Genomic DNA, 21,683 nt, shown 5'->3' with positions numbered 1-21,683 from the left:
GCAACCACAGACACGATCAACTTAACGAGCTAAAACACCAGTACGAAGCCTGGATTTATAAAAAAAGAATCAACGGTTTTCCAAGGAAGCATACTTGAAAGTAAAGGACACTAAAAAGTTTTAAAATAAATAGAAAAAGAAGCACTAGGCAAATTCGAATCAATATGAAACTAGACAGTAGCCCTGCTATCTGCAAAGTCCAAAGCAAAGTAATCACCAAAGAACAGCATGATGTTATATACTTGAAAGAGGAAACAAATGAACAAGATGCAACCATCATGATCGTATCAGTATTTAAGAATATTTCTTTAAAAAAGCAAAAACTGGCCGGGTGCAGTGGCTCTCATCTGTAATCCCAGCACTTCGGGAGGCCGAGGCTGGCGAATCCCCTGAGGCCAGGAGTTCGAGACCAGCCTGGCCAACATGGCGAAACCCTGTCTCTACTAAAAATACAAAAACTACCTGGGCGTGCTGGCACGTGCCTGTAGTCCCAGCTACTCGGGAGGATGAGGCAGGAGAATCACTTGAACCTGAGAGGCAAAAGTTGCAGTGAGCCGAGATCGCGCCACGGCACTCCGCCCTGGTGACAGAGGTAGACTCTGTTTCAAAAAAAAAAGGCAAAAACTCACACAACTATACAGAGAAAAACATAAGTTGGCAATTATATTAGATATTTCTTAAAACATATAAAATAGCAGACATCAAAGGTTTGAAATATACAAATTCTAAATCATTATATTTACATAGAACTCTCATCCAATGAAGACTATACTTTTAAAATGCATAGAATGTTTATACAATTTAATCATATATCATGAAAAATGTATTTAGCAAGAAAGAAACACAAACTCTAAAGCAACAAAGTGTGTTCTAACATAACAGTATAATAAATCTTGAAATAAATAACAAAAGGATAGAAGTTTTAAAATACCACATTTTTGGAAAGGAAATGGCATTACTAAATATCCCTTGGGTTTAAAAGTAAATCAGAAGAGGGTTACAAAATATTTAGAACCAAATTAAAATAAAAACAAAAATGTAAAACTTTGTGGGACAATGTTAAATTAGTACTTAAAAGAAATTTTATAATTTCAAATGTATTTACAGGAAGCAAGAAAACTTCAAAATAAAACAAAATATTCAATACAAAAATCTGAAAACTGAATAGAAAAACTGAATAAATTGAAAACAAGAAGAAGAAAGGAAATAATGAATATAAGGACAGAAACAAATAAAAAATTATCAAAAAAAGGTTAACCAAAAAACCCCCTTACTTCTCAGAGAGATGAATAAAATAAATAGAGCTTGAACAAGACCAATCAAACCAAAAAACAAGCAAGTAAGAAACAAATCAACAAAATACAGAACAAAAGGCCCTGTGGATATAGAGAGATTTGCTGACATAAAAAAGTACATTTTAAAAACGGTGTATTAGTTAGGAAGTACAGATGAAAGGCATGTTTTTCAAAAATAAAAATGCTGAAATTGTAGCAAGAAGGATTTTTGTAAAAAACAAAGGACGGCCTAGAACAGGCTAACTAAGGAGAAACATAAACTAGAAAGGGATCAAAGACCTAAATGTAAAAGGTAAAACTCTAAAACTCTCAGAAAAAAATACGAGTGTCAATCTTTGCAGTCTCAGGTTAGGCAAAGCCTTTTGTGATACGATCCGAAAACCATAAACAACAAAAGGAAACTTCCAGAAACATCAGTAGAGTAAAAACACAAGCCCAGAGTGGAAAGAGGTCTGCGCAGACCAGGTGTCTCATAAGTGCTGTGCATCCAGAGTAGATCCAGAACTCTCCACTCCACGGGGTAGGAATTACCCCACTGGGCCAAGCGGACACAGGACGTGAAGCGGCGTTGCTCTCAGGAAGACACACGAAGGGGCCGGGTGCCAGTGAGGACACTCGCCGTCATCAGCCGTCAGGGAGATGGGAATCAAGCCACACCCAGGCACCACCGCACACCCACTGGCATGGCGGTCAGGACGCAGAGGGATAGAGACTGGGGTTGCTGAGGATGTGCAGAGCCCGGAACCCTCATGCACTGATGGAAGCGTAAAGCAGCCAAGAGTGCAGGTGCTTCAGGAAATGCTCTGACAGTTCCTCAGCATCTAACCATAGAGCGAATGTAGGACCCAGCAGTTCCACTCCTGGTGGAATACGTAAGAGAGGGGACACCTATGCCCCCACAAAAACATGCCACCATGTTCATCACAGAGTTGTTCATAACAGCCAAAAAGAGGAAACGATGCCAATGGCCATCCACTGACAGACAGCTACATAAAACGTGGTCAGTCCACACTATGGGGTATGATTTGGCAACAAAAGGGCATAAAGTACTGATACACGCTACAACACAGATAAACCTTGAAAACATGATGCTGTGTGAAAGAAGTCAGGTGCACAAGGCTATGTATTGTAGGACTCCCCGTATAGGAAATGTCCAGAATTGGCAAATCTGCAGAGACAAAAAGATTAGCCGTTGCCTAAGGTCAGGGAGGAGGACTGCTAAGGGGATCGGGTTGGGGTCAGGGGCGGGAAACGGGGAATAGCTACTAATGGGTACAAATTCTTTTTTTGTTTTTGGTTGATAAAAACGTTCTAAAATTGATTGTGGTGGTTTCACAATTCCATGAATACTAAAACCCGCTAAATACACTTTAAACGGGTGAATTTTACGGTATGTGAATTATAGTTCAGGAAAGCTGTTAAAATAAAAATAAATGAACTGCTTCCTTTTGGAGAAAACGGGACAGAAGAAATAGAGAGAAGACATTTCTCTGAGCACAGCGTTTTGAATAGTTTTAACTTTTGGAATCATGACATTTTACATATTCAAATAATAAAGTTATCAAGAATTGGGGAAAATGCTACAACAGAATGCCAACAAAGGAACCCGAGTGTCTTTCAAATAATTAGCCATCATCTGAAAGAGAGTTGGGACAAAACAAATTTAAGTAATTTTTGAAGACAGCACTTTGACTGCATACCCTCAGACTAAAGAAAAAAGCTGCAAACAGATCTGGAAGTCTCAATAGGTTTGTTTCTTGTGGTCCTGTGGGTGGAGCCATTCCAAACCTGCTGTGTTACGGCGTGTTTGAGCCACGCGTGATGCTCCCTCTGCGGCCGTGAGCCGGGATGGTCACCATGCAAGACGGGACGCACAGGAGTGAGGCAGGTAAGGAAGTGCCGTGGGGCTGGGTTGTAGTGGAGGTAGAAGGGTCTGGAGGTTCTGATGGCCCACTAGCAACAAGCACTTCTCCCACTCACATCTTAACTTCAAATCCCATTCCTCACTAAAAAGAACCAGAATTCTCAGAGAAAGGGCTGGATTCAGTGGCACAGCAGAGAAGGTGCATCTGCTGCAGAGAAAATAAGGACATGGTCGCGTGCGTGGCTCACGCCTTTAATCCCAGCACTGTGGGAGGCAGAAGTTGGCGGATCACAAGGTCAACAAATTGACACCATCCTGGCCAACAAGGTGAAACCCCATCTCTACTAAAAATACAAAAATTAGCCAGACGTGGTGGCTTGTGCCAGTTGTCCTAGCTATTCAGGAAGCTGAGGCAGGAGAATCGTTTGAACCCAGGAGGCAGAGGTTGCAGTGAGCCAAGACCGCACCACTGCACTCCAGCCTGGCAATAGAGTGAGACTCTGTCTCAAAAAAAAAAAAAGAAAAAAGCAAGCAAGAAAGAAAAGAAAATAAGGACGTGCTCCATATACACCATGGAATACTATGCAGCCATAAAAAAGGATGAGTTGAAGTCCTTTGCAGGGACATGGATGAAGCTGGAAATCATCATTCTGAGCAAACTGTCACAAGGACAGAAAACCAAACTCCGCATGTTCTCACTCATAGTTGGGAATAGAACAATGAGAACACTTGGACACAGGGTGGGGAACATCACACACTGGGGCCTGTCATGGGGTGGGGGGAGGGGGGAGGGAGAGCATTAGGAGAAATACCTAAGGTAAATGACGAGTTGATGGATGCAGCAAATCAACACGGCACACGTATACCTATGTAACAAACCTGCACGTTGTGCGCATGTACCCTAGAACTTAAAGTATAATAAAAACAATAATAATAGAAAGAAATGCAGACATGTAAAAAAAAAAAAAAAGAAAGAAAGAAAGAAAAAGAAAATAAGGATGTACTCAAAACAAGGACTGGTCCAAAGAAAGATGCTGGAACAGCCTGGACAGACCCCCACAGCAAACCTGGAACAACGGAAGCAGCAACATCTATCAGAACAACAATCAGTTATAACCCACTATAAATAGAATAACGTTGCCGAACAGAGAATCCATGAACCCACAGGGATAGTAAACAAACACTGGGAAGAAAGTAGCCCTTCTTTATCGAATGCTGTGAGAAGTGACGGAGGTGGAAAATCAACACATTGAACCGTCACCATAACGGTTGACCCAGCTGAATGCAAACGTGATTGAACCGTCACCGTAATGGCTGACCCAGTTGAGTGCAAACGTGACTTGGTGCCAGTGAGGCCAGCTTGGGGCAGGAGGAGGCTTTAAGGGCAGACAGGGCGTTCTCAGCCTCAGCAGATCTCCCGCAGGACACCCAAGGATGAGGAAAATCAGTGACTATTCAGAGGAGGAACCACCTTATCGGGGACCAAAATTAACACTGCCAATCAGGGCAGGCTGACAGACGCCTCCGTGTTCCATATCTCAAGGACATTGTTTACAGAGCACTCCAGTCGGAAATATGTAACTCGAAATCAACCCTGACAAAATACCAGACCAAACCAAACTGAGGGCACGCTTTAATACAACCGGCTGGTATTTTTTCAAAAATATCACTGCTGTTAAAGACAAAGACAGGCTGAAGAACTGCAACAGATTAAAGAATAAAGAGATGTGATTACTAAATGGAGGATGTGATCTGGTACTCCGTCCTGGACCAAGAAAAAAAAGGATAGGAAAGAAACTGTCAAAGTTAGAATGAAAACTGTAGATGAGATAAAAAGTACTGGCTCCACGTTACAGTTCTTGAATTGATAGCTTGTGTGGTTACATAAGATAATATCCTTATTCTTAGGAAATAAACACTAACTTTTTGTTTGTTTGTTTGTTTTTGTTTTTTTTTTAGACATAGTCTCACTCTGTCACCCAGGCTGGAGTACGGTGGTGCCATCTTGGCTCACTGCAACCTCCACCTGCCAGGTTCAAGCAATTCTCCTGCCTCAGCTTCCCTAGTAGCTGGGATTACAAGTGTGCACCCGGCTAATTTTTTGTATTTTTAGTAGAGACGAGATTTCACAATGTTGGCCAGGCTGGTCTCGAACTCCTGGCCTCAGGTGATCCACCCGCCTCGGCCTCCCAAAGTGCAGGGATGACAGATGTGAGCCACCGTGCCCAGCCAATAAACACTAAAGTATTAAGGGGTAAGGGATACAAAGTAAAGTAGGGGAAAGAAAGAAAGAGAAAGAGGCAAGGAGAGAGAGACAGAGGGGAAGGGAGAGAGACTGCTGTGACATGCGGCAAAAAGTTAAAAATGGATAAATATGCTTAAAGAGTATATGGAAGGTTTGTTTTTTTTCCCTTCAAATTTTTGTAAGTTTGAAATTAATTCAAAATAAGCCAAAAAAAAAAAAAAATGGAACAGAGTAACTTCCTTTAAACAAGGAAGCCTCCTTTTGAAGCTGCAGCATCTGAGACACAGGTGACGAGTCCAGGCCCCCCAACTCTGTCTCCCCTCCCAGTCAAGATGATTTTTAAAAGTCCACAGTTGCAAACTGTTAGTGTCTCCTAGGGCGGATTTTCTCATCATTCCCATGGTTAACATGCTTAGCAGGTTAACACTTTTCATCCTGTGTGTTTAGGAACCTGTGAGAAAGGGTAAAGGTCAACACGGCAGGTGGGGTGCTTCCTGCACTGCTGCCAACAGGCTGGTGTTTTTCTTGCGTGATGGGATCCCAGGCTGGCGGCCCAGGGCTGTGCCACCCGTTGCTGCCCGTGCCTAAGTATGGATGTGGATCCTCACGCCTGCCCCTCATGGTGCCAACAGCAGGTGCCCCTGTAGGCATCAGGACTACATTTCAAGCAAAAACGAGGCAGGAAGGGGTGGGAAGGTGTCCTCGACCCAGCCTTGCATTCACTTGCAAAGGAAACTCACTCAGCCACAAGCCCTCCCCTTCTCAGTGGCCAGAACGGTGCTGCGTGCACACCAAGGGCCAGAAGACAGACACCAGCTGGCAGAGGACTGGCTGACCAGGGACCCACGCTGGCAGGACGCAGTTCCAGTCCTGCAACTAGCTCCAAATTAAAATGTAAAAAGCCACGTTTAGCAAATGAGATTTTTCCTGAGCTTTATTTTTTTTAAGGGCTGCGTGCTTTCTGTGTGAGATAATCTGAAATTACAGAAAACACACAATGGGAATATCGCATGGTGGCCTCGACCTTTCTAAGCTTTGGCTGTTGCACAAAACCACTCTACGTCTCCAACGTTCTGTGCTCTGTGGTGGTTTTGTGTGGAAACAAAATCTCTGGGGTTGACCAGATATGCTTGGAAATTCCTTGTAACCAATGAAACGGCGGCTAAAATGCACTGTGTTCCAATTGGGATTTTGCATTTCACATATTATTTTTGAAAAACAACACAGAAAATGCGAAAGCTACAAGGACTATAAAAGTTTTCTATGTAGGCCGGGCACGGTGGCTCAAGCCTGTAATCCCAGCACTTTGGGAGGCCAGTATGGGAGGACTGCCTGAGCCCAGGAGTTTGAGACCAGCCTGAGCCAGAGAGCAAGACCCCCATTTCCACACAACAAATTTAAAAATTAGCTAGGCATAGTGACATGCACCTGTGATCCTAGCTACTTTGGAGGCTGAGGCAAGAGGATCGCTTATGCCCAAGAGTTTGAGGTTGCGGTGAGCCATGATCACACCACTGCACTTCACGCCACTGCACTCCATGCCTGGCCGATAGAGATCCTGTCTTGAATTTAAAAAAAAAAAAAAAGTTTTTTCTGTAAAGTTTTGGCAGAAACTTTTCAGATTGAGACTTGACATTTAATAACTTTCTGTAATAATGGAGGATTTTAACTTTGGTTCAATTTTTGGAATCTTTCGATGGGTTTGAGGTTGCAGGTATCAAACCCTGTAGGAATGGGCTATGCACAGCTTCAGGCGGGCTGGAGTGTAACTGAGGCTGCCAAGTGTGAAACAGCGCAACAGTAAAAGCAAAATACACGCAGTGACAAGAGAAAAGAAATGAATTCACACCGTGGGCCTGCAGATGTGGAAATGAAGCGTTACTGAGGCCAGGCGCCTGTGCTCTGGGGTTCCTGGCCAGGTTCCCAGAAGGAAGGGTGTGGTTTCTTTTTCCTCTTGGAGGCTGGCTCTGGGCCCTGGATACCTCGGAGTCAATTCCAGACATTTGGGGTTGAGTCATCAGAAGAAAGAAAATAGAGACATCTGAATTGTTCACATCACTGTATTTTAAACATGTTTAGGCAAGTCTATTTTTGTTACTAAAATAGTAAATACATTTTACTAATAGTGGAGTACATTTTGTTACTAAAAAGGGAAAACGTTATTCAAAATGATAAATATTGAATTAATAAGCTCTTGCATTAGAAGAAAATAGGAAGAAAGTTAGCAAAGGAAGGGGTGAACTGAAAGCGTCGACATGCATTTGTGAAAGTCCAGGTGCGGTTTATTCTGATTTACTCTGAAGTGAGCTGAAATCAGGACTGCAGGGCGGGCGACGCATCTGTGACAAGGCTGGCCAGACTCAGGGGTGCCCGCCCCACCCTCCTCCTGCAGCCACTCCCCCAGGGCAGGCCTGCTGTCCGGGGAGCCAGGCTGTTGGCATGTCACACAAAATCACGTGTGCTGGGTTCCGCACAGAGCAAAGCCAGGTGTGCAGCACAAGGCAGGCTGTCTGGCTCTCGAAGACCCCGCAGTGGAGCCCCTGCAGCCTGGGCAGGTTCTGACCCCAGAGGTGGCAGCTTCCTGCAGTCCCCCGACCTGTCATTCCTGTCCCGTGACTTGCAGAAAGGGGCAGCTCCTGGGAGATCCTGGGTGACACCTGGGACTCTGCCCTTCCTTCCTGGGCTGCTGTGTGAGGGGGGCCGGGGTCTGGAGACCCTGAGGGCTGCCCCAACACCAACACCCCACCTGTGCTCCTCTTGTGACGTGGGTGTGTCCTGTCCTTACTGCCAAAGCTACAGCAGGGGTGTGGGGAGCCCATGCATCTGACCGGTACCTGTCTAACCCCACCGCCTGTGCCACCGTAATCTGACCGGTACCTGCCTAACCCCACACCGCCTGTGCCACCGTAATCTGACCGGTACCTGTCTAACCCCACCGCCTGTGCCACCGTAATCTGACCGGTACCTGCCTAACCCCACCGCCTGTGCCACCGTAATCTGACCGGTACCTGCCTAACCCCACACCGCCTGTGCCACCGTAATCTGACCGGTACCTGTCTAACCCCACACTGCCTGTGCCACCATAATCTGACCGGTACCTGTCTAACCCCACCGCCTGTGCCACCGTAATCTGACCGGTACCTGCCTAACCCCACACTGCCTGTGCCACCATAATCTGACCGGTACCTGTCTAACCCCACCGCCTGTGCCACCGTAATCTGACCGGTACCTGCCTAACCCCACACTGCCTGTGCCACCATAATCTGACCGGTACCTGTCTAACCCCACCACCTGTGCCACCATAATCTGACCGGTACCTGTCTAACCCCCCTGCCTGTGCCACTGTATGTAATCTGACCGGTACCTGTCTAACCCCCCTGCCTGTGCCACCATAGGACAGAGCACGAAGGAGAGCCCAAGAGGCACACCTGACACACTTAGCGGCTGAGTCGCAAGCCTGACGAGTGGGAGAACTCTGCGGTTCAGTGGTGTGAGGGCAGAGCGACGGGGCCCCTCTGCTTCTGTGTGAGCACACGCGCATGGAACAAGACTTCTGACCTGGTCAAACACTTCACACACACATAATGGAGGAAACTTTTGGCGTGCTATCAAATGCTTTGTCACACGCACACAACATCTTCGTCCCAGCATGGAGGAAAGGCAGCTGACCCTGGCCGACCCCACCCCAGGCCGGTGCCCACCAGAGGCCCGAGCGTTTCCCCTTCCAGCCGCGCAGTTTCCAGTGGCCACTGTTCTTTACTGAGGACGTCACCTCCGGCCGCTGGTCTTGCCAGGTACCCTGTGCGAGGGTGAAACTGGCTGCCCAGTCTCCCAGCCCTGCCCTTATCGTGGTAAATACGCCCTTCAGCAGACATCCCCATGTCAGCCCTTGGGTCTGTTCCCTGCAGGGCCCTGCCTGGCAGCCCTGGGTACCACTGGCTCATCCACTCCCCACTGCCAAGCAGCCATCCCATGCCAGGGACACGGGGCTTAGAATCAATCAGAGAATAAAACAGATGCAACCCTGTGTGGAGCTCACAAAATTCTGATATGGGAGAGAACCACATTCACCGGGTGCGGGTGCTGCGGTGTGACCGTGTCCCGCCAGAATTCACATGACATTGTAATTGCCATTGCAGTGGTACTAAGAGGTGGGCCCCCTACTCTTGCAAATGGCTTCATGCCTCATAAAAAGGCAGCAGGGAACTGGCTGAGGCCTCTTGACCTTCCATCCCCTCCGCCACATGAGGATGCAGAGTTCCCAGCAGAAACTAATCTGCCCACACTTTCATCTTGGACTTCCAGCTTCCAGAACTTTGAGAAATGATGCTTTTTTGGACAGAATCTCACTGTGTCACCCAGGCTGGAGTGCAATGGCGTGATCTCGGCTCACTGCAACCTCTGTCTTCCAGGTTCAAGCAATTCTTCTACCTTACCCTCCCAAGTAGCTGGGACCACAGGCATGCGCCACCACCCCGGCTAGTTTTTTTTGTATTTTTAGTAGAGATGGGGTTTCACCATGCTGGCCAGGCTGGTTTCAAACTCCTGACCTCAAATGATCCGCCCGCCTCGGCCTCCCAAAGTGCTGGGATTACAGGCGTGAGCCACCACGCCTGGCCTGAATGTCTGTTCTTTATAAACTACCCAGTCTCAGGTGTTTTGTTATAGTGGCCCACACTGCCTGAAACACGACTTTCTGTGCTAAATGCCGCGTTGAAGAGCCCAGCCCTGGCGCTGGAGGCTGTGCCCGAGGCAGGCATGGCTGCCCACGAGCTGCATCACCTTGGGCACGCCACCAGCTCCGAGCCCCGAGGCTCCTCGGCTGAAGTGGAATCAACAGGGCCTATTTCGTTCACGCCGTCAGGGCGAAGAAAACGGAAAACCATGTCCTTAAGCACAATACCTGGTAAAAAAAATCTCACACTGAACTGCCACCATGACAGCTCCAGCGTCACCGAAGGAGGCTGGACACCGAGAAGAGCAGAAGGCCTGTACGGCCCAGCCCTGCAGCGCGGCGAGGAGGCTGCACCGACCCTCGGTCTTCAGTCACTCAGCCTCCTTGGCCCATTCTGTTTCCCAACTTAAGAAACAAAACAAAACGTGGCATGGAGAAGGATTTCACCACCGAAAGAAAAAGCGCAGTGACAAGTGATCACACGGAAGACAAGCTGGAGAGCCACGTCCTGGCTAAAGGCAGGGCCATTTTCTATCCGGGCCACCTGCCATCAGGTGGAGTTAAGGCCGATATTGCACAATCTTCCTGGTTTTCAAGCAGTTCCAGAATTCCTGTTATGTGAACTCGCCTCGTTTAACACTTGCTGCAACTCTCAATAGAGGATGTGAAGCACGCAGTGCACACGTGCAGATGGATGCTGGCCAATGTGGGCTGCTGAGTGGGCTGGGCCCAGGCTCACGGCAACCTGGCACCAAGAAGTCGGAGCTCGTGAATGTCACCTGCACCACACGCTCCACTATGGATCCGTCCCCTCCCACTGCCGGTCGGGGAGACTGAGGCCAGTGAGCACCATGGGAAAGTGCTGTGCCGTCTGGAAGGGGTCCGGATCATAACAGTTCACAAAGCCTTTTCTACCCACAAGCCCCCAACTTCAGGCTCTGCACTGAGGGGTCCCTGGACCAATGTGTGGGTGACACTGGACGGAGCGAGTGAGCCTGTGCTTCTCTACGGCGCCTCCATCCCTGTGCATCCAAATGTGCGTATGAAGCTACAGGAGGTAAAGTGTGGACCCCGGGGAAGGTCAAAGTCCTAGTGGAGGTGAGATAAAAATTAGGCTGTCCACTTCCACCTCCAAACCGAATTCTGAACACACGACGATTTATCATTATATTTTCTATCTCCAAGATAAAACATTCACAGCAATGTGAACAGGTTAGTTATTTTGAGAGAGAGGAAGGCATCGTCTGGGTTCTGTAAACATCAGTCACTTTATCACGCCTCTGTCTGGCTGAAAAACACCAGCTCCTGCTGACTCCACAAGGGCGCGGCTGCAGAGGATGCCAGGCTGTGGGGTTTCCAGCTAAAAGTTGCAGCAGGGACACCATTTGCTCGATGGGTTTAAGATTAAAATCGCTTTGTAAAATGTCATAAATAGGTTACTATACACCGTGATCAATAAAGTTAAAGCACCACCAATCAAAATACACTGCTCTGGGCTGGGTACAGTGGCTCATGTGTGTAATCCTAGAACTTTAGGAGGCCAGGGTTGGCAGATCACTTGAGATCAGGAGCTGGAGACCAGCCTGGCCAACATGGTGAAACCCTGTCTCTAGAAAAAATACAAAAAATTAGCTAGGCGTGGTGGTGGCGCCTGTAATCCCAGCTACTTGAGAGGCTGAGGCAGGAGAATCACTGGAACCTGGGAGGTGGAGGTTGCAGTGAGCCGAGATCATGCCGCCGGTCTCCAGCCTGGGAGCCAGAGTGAGGCTCTGTCTCAGAAAAACAGAAACAAAAACAAAAACAAAACAGTGTTCTGAGAGTTCCACGAAACATAAGGAACATAATCACACAGGATTCTCACGAGCAGCCGACGTTTTCCACATACATTTCAAAGGTGCTTTTGATAAAAAATAAACTTTGAATTTCAATTGCACGTTTATGTCAAAACACACACACACACACACACACACACACACACACACACACGCAATTCTGTACGTCTGGTAACAAAATTGCTAAATTGGTGTGTAACTTCTACCTGGATGTAAAACAGTAGGAACAAGGTACCTTGGGACTCATCATCAGGCAGCTCATTGCCACGAGCTGCTGCCGGACTATTCTAGGGACCCCAGGACCCTGCAGTTGAGCATCTCTGAAGGGGTCCAGGTCTATCCTACAGCTCAGTGGGAAAATGACATCACTACTTGTCTTGAAATCTACAGAGAGGCCAGGCGTGGTGGCTCACGCCTGTAATCCCAGCACTTTGGGAGGCCGAGGTGAGCGGATCACGAGGTCAGGAGATGAAGACCATCCTGGCTAACACAGTAAAACCCCGTCTCTACTAAAAATACAAAAAATTAGCCTGGCGTGGTAGCAGCGCCTGTCGTCCCAGCCACTCAGGAGGCTGAGGCAGGAGAATGGCGTGAATCCGGGAGGCGGAGCTTGCAGTGAGGGGAGATGGCACCACCGCACTCCAGCCTGGGCGACAGCGCGAGACTCCGTCTCAAAAAAAAAAAAAAAAGAAAAGAAAAGAAAAGAAATCTACAGAGAAACACCAACCACGGAATTAGGGTCTGGATTGGGTGCCTGTAGGTAACTCAGTCAATTAAAAACAGCTCTAAAACCCAGACAACCTGATTACGAAATACCTACCTTATTTTGTCAAATGAGCAATACAGTATGAATGACAAATTCTCATTTTAAAACAGGTTCCATGATTTAAAAAAAAAAACTTGCAAGATTTCACTCGACCACCCCGGCTCTGGTTGGTGGGGTTAGACTCCAAGGAGCCTCTGCTGCTACCGGAGCGTCACTATCCCTCGGCGTTGTCTTTGCGCCCTTTGCCACCAGATGGCGCTGCCGTACACCTGGGTTTAGATTTTTTTTTTTTGAGACAGAGTCTTGCTCTGTCACCCAGGCTGGAATACAGTGGTGTGATTTAAGCTCACTGCAACCTCCACCTCCTGGGTTCAGGCAAGTCTCCTGCCTCAGCCCCCCAAGTAGCTGGGATTACAGATGTGTGCCACGACACCCGGCTAATTTTTGTAATTTAGTAGAGATGGTGTTTCACCATCTTGGCCAGGCTGGTCTTGAACTCCTGGTCTCAAGTGATCCGCCTGCCTCAGCCTCCCAAAGTGCCGGGATTACGTTGCGTGTGAGCCACCCCGTCCAGCTTAGAATTTCATACGCTGGGAAACTTTAACAAGAAACAAATTGTATTATGTTCTATCTTAGCCCAATTCTCTCCAACTGAAAACAATGTGACTTCTGAATAAGACACACGGCATATGAGTGTGTGGCTGGAAAGAATTGACGCTGACCCACCCGCCCAGTGGGAGGCACTTTACTATGAAGCCCTTTCCAGCATTCAGACAAAGCCACCCCACTCCTCAACAGGTGTGACGCCCCCGGACGCCATGGACTCCTCTCCTAGATGCTTGACACGGTCTGGTGCGGCTACACTGACAGAACCTGCCAGGACATTCACAAAATTATAATTTCTTAAAAATACTTTGTACCTACTTCAAAATTAATACTAATGAGAAATAAAGTTAGTATTGCCCTCAGAACTAAACACAAAACATTCGCTGCCTCATTAATTCAAAAGCCATTATTCACGGAGCTTCCCAGAATCGGTGTACCGGATCCGCTGGTGCCCAGGAGCCCCGGCCGGAGCAGCTACAGCCTCTTCTTCTGCAGCAGCTGCCCGTTGCCTTCTGGCCTGCTCTTGGCTTCTGGCTGTGCGAAGTTCCAGTCCACCGGACTGAGAAGCTGCTGAGTCTTCTTGTGGGTCCAGTACGGATTGATGATTAGTGTGAGCAGCGCCAGTCCGACAAGGAAGAGTGCCAAATGAGGCAGATACAGGCTGCTGACCAGGCCGTCCCAGTGCCAGAAACACACCCACCACATGTGGTAGGTCAGGACCATGCGGCAGTGAAACATGTGGATCATCAGCCACTGGTTGAGCTTCCAGAACAGAGACTCGGACCAGCCCGCCTGCATGGAGACAAGACAAACGCACAAGTCAATACCCAGTCCGCCTGCATGGAGGCAAGACAAACGCACAAGTTAATACGAAACTGCCAACATTCATTCTTCACATCACAAAGAGGTATTTGCTACCTTACTTACCAAGCAAAACAAATTCATTTCAAAGCAACAGAATTTCCTCCCCAGGGCTCTGCTCTCACTGGGACTTCATTCTGAAAGGAGGCCGCCGGCTCCGTGGGCGCGCCTGGGCCAGCAGGGTTGACCCTTGCCCGCTCATGCTGTTCTCCTGCTCCTCTTGCTTTTGACTTCCGTTCCCTAAAGCTATGATAAATTCAACCTTTCTTTCGGTCTCCCTTCAGTCTTTGTTTTATCTTGAATTTGCACATATTAGGTAAATAAGCAATATTTATTTGGCAAAACCAGACACAGGTATCTCAAGCTCCCATACCTAGACCCTGGGAAGTGATGAGGTCATGCGGGTGGGGCCCCATGACAGGATTAGTGTCATAAGAAGAGGAAGAGACCAGAGCCTTCCCCTCCTCCCTGCTAGGACACAGCCAGAAGGTGGCCATGTAAACCAGGAAGTGGGTCTTCACCAGACACGAATCTGCTGGTGCCTTGATCTCAGACTTGCAGCCTCTAAAACTGTGAGAAAGGAATTTCTGCTGTTCAAGCTGCCTAGTCTATGGCAGTCTGCTGTGGCAGCTTAAGCTGACTAATACAGTATACCACCCCGGCAAAATATTCTAATTGGGCCGGGCACAGTGGCTCATGCCTCTAATTGCAGCACTTTAGGAGGCCGAAGTGGGTAGATCACTTGAAGTCAGAAGTTTGAGACCAGCCTGGCAAACATGGCATCCCAGCTAATCTGGGAGGCTGAGTCATGAGAATCATTTGAACTTGGGAGGCAGAGGTTGCAGTGAGCTGAGATCGTGCCACTGTACTCTAGCCTGGAGAAACAGTGAGACTCTGTGTGAGACTCTGTCTCAAAAAAATAAAATAAAAAGTTATAACATGTTCTTCTGGTAGTTTTGAATATTTAAAGCCCCAAGTGTATTAGCTTTTATCGACAGTCCGCTACTCACAATGGTTTGACTTACAATTGTTTGATTTTATGGTGCCAATGTGATACACACTCAGTAGAAACCGTACTTCAAGTACCCACATAACCATTGTTTCAACTTTCAGTATAGCATTCACTGAATTATGGGAGCTGTTCAGCATTCTGTTGTAAAACAGGCTTTGTGCTATAAGATTTTGCTCAAGCGTAGGCAGATCCAAGTCTTCTGGGCATGTTAAAGGCAGGCCAGGCTGTATACCATGATGTTTGGTAGGCTGCTTGTATTAAACACATTTCCGACACAATATTTTTAACTTATGATGAGCTTAATGGGATGTAACCCCATCCTGAGTCGAAGAGCATCCATTCTAAGTCTGGACTGAAAAAATAAATGTGAGGGAAATTAGAAGAGAAAGGCCAGCAGAACGGAGTAGCCCAGCCTGCCTCACACAGCTGTCACTGGAGTCTTTCCCAGGTCTCAGAGGGGACATCGGGGCTCCCACATGTGCATCATGGCAGCCTCACGCACACACACGCCTTCAGAGACTGCCAGTGCCGCTTTCCACAAACATCACCCCAACCCCGGGTGCAAACGAAACGCTCCCACCTGTGTTTGGGGCCACCTTGGTTGGCCGGGACCACACACTTCCCACGCACTCAGCATTGCTGAGGCACAACGAACACTCAGGAAGAAGAGCAGAGGAAGCAGGATCCAAAACAGGCCTGGAGCCTCCAAACTGAACAGGACAGGGGAGAAACTCACGCAGACCAGGAGAACCCGTGGCTGTCAGTTCTGGACGGTTAAGTGACGTGGGATTGAAACGAAATGTGAAGAGTTAATACTATAACTTATTTCTTACTTGTGAAAGTAGAGAGTTAGGCTACAAGTTCCTGGAGGTTCTTGGTATGTCCAAAGCAAAAGTCCCAAATGTAGCTGGCTCTCAGCCCCTGGGGTGACTGCAGATCCTGGTTTGCCTGGGCAGTCCCTGACATCCTTGTCTGGGTGGTAAACAATATAGTCACTCTGACAACCGGCCACAACCACCAGGTCCAAAAGTGGTGAAGGACAATGCTGGACTTTGGCACAGGCAAGTTTTCGATCTCACACCTCCCTCAGACCCACAGTGGCAGGACCAGGTGGGCCCAAACCCAGGTGAGGCCTGACAACTGCACCGACAGCAGTGTCCAGGGCTCAGCGCCTGTTCAGTCCCCAGCGCAGTGTACAGACAGACGGTGGCCCACACGAGATCATAATGGAGCTCAACAGTTCCTATCATTTACTATTTTACTATACTATACTTTTATCATTATTTTGGAGTGTACTCCTTCTCTGATGAAAACAAAGTTAACTCTAAACAGCCCCAGGCAGGTCTTTCAGGAAGGTCCAGAAGAAGGCACTGTCATCGCGGGAGGTGGCAGCCCCGTGTCTGTTACTGCCCCTGAAGTCTCCCCGGGGGACGAGCTGTGGAGGTGGAAGACAGTGATATGGCCGATCCTGACCCTGTGCAGAGCCAGGTGAATGTGTATCTGCGTCTTAGATTGCAACAATTTAAAAAAAATTTTTTTTAATTAAGAAAAGTTTACAGAATAAGGGTATAAAGAATATATATACACACACACACACACACAATGTATTTGTGTTTTAAGCTAAGTGTGATTACAAAAGAGTAGAAAAGTTTTAAAAATTTAAAATCTATAAAGTAAAAGGGTTACAGTAAGTTAAGGCTAATTTATGATTAAAGAAATTTTTAATATAAATTTAGCATTGCTTAAGTACACAGAGTTCATAAAGTCTACAGGAGTGCACAGTGATAGGCCCTCACACTCACCACTCATTCTGACTCACCCAGAGCAGCTTCCAGTCCTGCAAGCTCCATTCCCAGTTCACGCCCTGCATGGGTGTGCCATTTTTCATCTTTAACACGGTATTTTTACTATACCTTTCTATGCTTAGGTATGTTAAGATACACAGATATTTACAGTTGTTTTACACTCGCCTGCAGTATTCAGTACAGCCACGTGCTGTCCAGGTGTGCAGCCTGGGAGCAATGGGCTCTGGTGCATAGAGCCAAGGGTGGAGTTGGCTTAGACACGTGGAAGGGCACTCTATGACGGCTGCTCGATGACGAAATAGCCTAAGGACACATTTCTCAGAACACACCCGTCGTTGAGCAACACATGACTGTACATGGAACAGTGTCACACACTGTGTACTCTTTTGGGTCTGGGTACCGTCTCTGACCGTGTCTGTGTAAACCATCCATATTGCTGCCCACCCCTCTGCTGCGTGGACAAACTCAGCTCACAAGCCCTTTCCACTGATGATGGGGCTTCAGTAGGATGCAGTCTGAGGCCAAATGAACAGCGTGGCTAAGACAATCCCAGTACCCCTGTTCGAGTGAACATGTGGGTGCACTGGGGTCAGGCACAGACCTATGCATGGAGTCGCAAGGACACCAGAAGTCTCACACACTGTTTTCCCTCGCTAGTGATCAAACTGGACACTCAAGCATTTATCAAACGGCTGACACAAACTGAAGGAAAGACAATGCTCCTTCTGTCACGCAGTGGACTGCAGCATGGCTACACGAACGTGTGCCACTCACAGAGTCCAGATTCCAGAACCTTCTGTCATCACGTGTGTGTGTACTGGAGCAGGGCCACACACACATCTGCCCCTCACAGATTTCACTTTCCAGAACCTTCTATCATCACGTGTGTATACTGGAGCAGGGCCACATGCATATCCAACCCTCACAGATTTCACCTTCCAGAACCTTCTGTCATCACATGTGTGTGTACTGGAGCAGGGTCACATTCATATCCAACCCTCACAGAGTTCACCTTCCAGAACCTTCTGTCATCACATGTGTACTGGAGCATGACCACACATACAGCTGCCCCTCACAGATTCCAGTTTCCAGAACCTTCTGTGTGAACAGAAGCACAGTCACATGCAAGTATCTCCCTGACAGATTCCATCTTCCAAAATCTTCTGTCATCATTTGTGTCCTGGGGTACTGCCATGCATGTGTGCCCCTCATGGATTCCAGCTTCCAGAATCTTCTGTCATCATGTGTGTGGAGCACCACCACCCATATGTGTGCCCCTCACAGATTCAGCTTCCAGAATCTTCTGTCATGTGTGTGCTGGAGCACCACCACATACGTGTGCCCTTCACAGATTCAGCTTCCAGAATCTTCTGTCATGTGTGTGCCGGAGCACCGCCACACGCACACGTGCCTGCCACAGATTCCCTTATGGAAGACTGAGAATCATCTTTGCTATGACCCGGCGCCTGGCACAGGGCCTGCAAGAGTGCTCATTACTCCTCAAGAGAGCGTACGGTATCAACAGGAGTGAAAACAGTGTGTGAAGACAAAACACTGAAGAGTCGACGTTTTGAATGTCAGAATCCTCTGCGTTAGCTGGAAGGCCCCACACAGTGATGAACTATACAGTACACCGTGCACTCAGTCCCAGGCTCTTGCGAGCTCAGTCTTCATTCACTCGGCCATTCCCTCACAATTCACAAAAAGTTCTCCTCCACCATTTTCCTCACTTACTGAAAGTAGTCATCTTAAATTATCAATAGTCACATCAGAATATAATCACTACCTTAAGTTTAGAAAACTCAAAGCTTGAGAACTGAGAGTTCTTTGGTTTTACTAAGGCACTAAAACTGTTGTAGTCAAAGTCACCAAAGGCTCTGAAAAAAGAGGCAAAATCTACAGGAACAAAATTTGTGACATAACACATGCCAAGCTCTGTCACCCGGCAGTTATATCCATACTTAAATATACAGTTGCCCTCAGTATCCTTGGGGGACTGGTTCCTGGGCTCCCTGCAGATACCCAAAGCCACGGATGCTCAAGTCCCTTACATAAAATGGCTTTGTATGTGCATATAACCTAAGCACACTGTCCCTTACTCCTTAAATCATCTGTAGATTACTTATAATGCCTAATACAATGTAAGTGCTATATAAAATTGCTTCATTGTATTGGTATTTGTTATATTTTTTATTGTTGTATTATTCTAATTTTTTCCCAAATATTTTTGATCCACAGTTGGTTGAATCCAGACACAGAACCCATGGAATCAGAAAGTCGACTATATACATACATATATGTACACACACATGTATAAATACAAAATATATTAAAACTGACAGTGGGTTTTGGTTTTTGGTTGATATACGGTCTCACTCTTGCCCAGGCCGGAGTGCAGTGGTGTAATCGCAGCTCACTGTAACCCTGAACTCCCAGGCTCAGGTGATCCTCCCACCTTAGCCTCCCAAGTGACTGGTACTACAGACGTGTGCCACTATGCCCAGTTAATTTTTGTATTTTTTGTAGAGACGAGGTTTTGCCATGTTGCCGGTCTTGAGCTCCTGGGCTCAAGTGATCTGCCTGCCTTGGCCTCCCAAAGTGCTGGGACTACAGGTGTGAGCCACCGCACCCGGTCTGACAGTGTTTTTATATCACCTCATTTGTATTTTGAACTAGTGAGTCTGTGGATAAATCATGTTTAGATGTTTGAGTCCTATGTAATTCGAAACATTTCAGAACCAAATCTAAGACAGAAATCTAATACGAAGAACAAGCCACTGTGCTCGACTTAGACACCCATCCTACTAAATTGATGGTCGTATTTTGTCTTTACATCCTTTAGTTCTGATCAAATCAGACCTTGATGGGGGAGAAATGTTGAATCCTCATGCCCTACTGCTATGCGAGAATCTATCAGCTTTAAAAGAATTTCAAAATTTTAGACACAGTGTTTTCTTACTGCATTTACTATTATTTCAACTAGAGTGAAATAGAACTATGTAGACATACTGGCCCTGAGCTATATTAATTTAGGTTATAATTTTCTGTTATTGAGGTCTGTTGGCTTTACGCAGTTAACATGAGCAGGGTTAGAAGTAAATACTTAAATAACCCTTTCTCCATTCTACACAAACAGCACCCTAAAAGCTTTAGAGAATGTGCAAACTCCAAAATGAAGTCTCGCTCTGAGCCTGTCCTCCTGGAGGCTGGGCTCCACCACTACACCTGGGGAGGGAGAACCGCTGGAGACGCCTGTGTCGGCAAATCCTGCAGGAGGCGCTGTCCCCACACCCGGCTCCAGGAGAAGCACAGATAAAACCCTGGAGAAACCCAACACTGCTTTCCCCCGAGGACTGGAGAGACTGACTCATTTCTTGTTGTTTTTTTAAAGAACTTGTAATAAAAAAAAAAAATACAAGGTAATTATTAATCTATTTCTTAAAACACGCTAATGACCCCAAACACACGATCTTGTGGGATGTATTAATAATTCAGTCACTGTTTACCACTCGGGACATTGATGCGGTATTGATGTTTAGGGAATCGATGTGAATCAGCGCCTCTGCTTTCCTTTCAAGAACTCTATTTTCTGCCACAGCCGAGTGACTCCTGAAGTCTGCTGTTTTCAGGTGAGAGGAGCAGGCAACGCGGGGCGCAGGCCAAGGCCTCCTCCTCCAGCACACACCTCTCCACTCCACGCTGATCTCACGCCAGACAAACCCGGGGAAGTCACAGCTCTGCCCTACATCCCCAGAAGCCCGCGCTTTTATGGAAATAACGCCCACAAAGAGAAAACTGGAAAACTGCATGCCGCGCACAGGACGCTGATAAGGTCCCAGGTCACAGCATCGTTCCTAAAATGACCCCACACTTAGACCAGCAGATTCATATTCAGTCATTTGCTCAGCAAGGGAACTCAGTAGCCAGGTCACTCGAGGGCCTCTTTCAAACCATTCACGGTTCCAACCCTTCTTCCCTGGTAAGGTCTACCTAAATCACAACTGCCCCCAAACTCCTCCTGCCACCGCCCAAACCACGCACTCACAAGGACGTCTCCAGTATCGCCTGCTGTGGGCTCCATCTACTTCCATGGCCACCCTGTGAGGCTCTGCACTGGCGATAACTATGCCCGACTCACCCTCATTCACTTGCCTTAACTCCGACGTGCCCCCCTCTCCTCCTGCACAGGGTCCCCATCTGGGGCCATGGCTTCTCTGCACTTTCCTGTCACTGTGCTCACACACCCCATCTGGTGCCAGATGGGGCCAACCTCAGGGGACAGCAGGAACACAAGCTCCTCCTTGAGTTCTCAGGTGCCAGCAGTGTCTGACACGCGGCTGGCGTCCATGGGGGTTACGCGTGAACAGTCGGTACTGTTTACACTTCAGTGCGCTTTTGATGGACTGATACCATCTACCCACCCAGACCCCAAAGGCAGGAGTAATTTGTTATGCTTATGTTTCCTCTCAAGGCTACCAGTCTCCTGTACACAAGAAACGTGCAGTAACACGACCCATTCGTGTGAATGGTGGAACATTTTGCAGGATCTCAAATTTAATATCAAATATTGCATAAACAACGTGATGGGTCATAAAAGATAGCAAGAATCTATGTAAAAACAATTTTAAGGCTGGACACGGTGGTTCATGCCTGTAATCCCAGCACTTTGGGAGTCCGAGGCGGGCATATCACTTGAGGTCAGGAATTCGAGACCAGCCTGGC

At 47.4% G+C, this 21,683-nt stretch overlaps 1 protein-coding gene and 1 pseudogene across 12 annotated transcripts in view; both read right to left on the bottom strand.

Moving 5' to 3' along the window:
- The window catches only part of CLN8 (CLN8 transmembrane ER and ERGIC protein), a 42,301-nt gene that overhangs the window by 4,463 nt on the left and 16,155 nt on the right, over positions 1-21,683 (bottom strand). For 4 of the 12 annotated variants that reach the window (XM_015454423.4, XM_005562512.5, XM_005562514.5 and 1 more), the window contains 2 exons: positions 8,696-14,075; positions 7,449-8,343 (listed from right to left, as the gene is read on the bottom strand). The exons of 1 other annotated variant lie outside the window; for it this stretch is intronic. In XM_015454423.4, the coding sequence (XP_015309909.3) occupies positions 13,758-14,075 (318 nt within the window). In that variant the 3' untranslated portion in view covers positions 7,449-8,343; positions 8,696-13,757. Of the gene's footprint in view, positions 1-7,448; positions 8,432-8,678; positions 14,076-14,134; positions 14,391-16,677; positions 18,839-21,683 lie in introns of those variants that run through there. 7 more of the 12 variants (XM_074000205.1, XM_074000206.1, XM_074000204.1 and 4 more) reach the window with 7 other exon arrangements.
- On the bottom strand, positions 7,449-13,744 carry LOC135964587 (uncharacterized; annotated as a pseudogene).

This window comes from Macaca fascicularis, chromosome 8, assembly GCF_037993035.2.
Source record: "Macaca fascicularis isolate 582-1 chromosome 8, T2T-MFA8v1.1".
Classification (NCBI taxonomy): Eukaryota; Metazoa; Chordata; class Mammalia; order Primates; family Cercopithecidae; genus Macaca; species Macaca fascicularis.
This window is presented reverse-complemented; position numbering and strand designations above follow the sequence as displayed.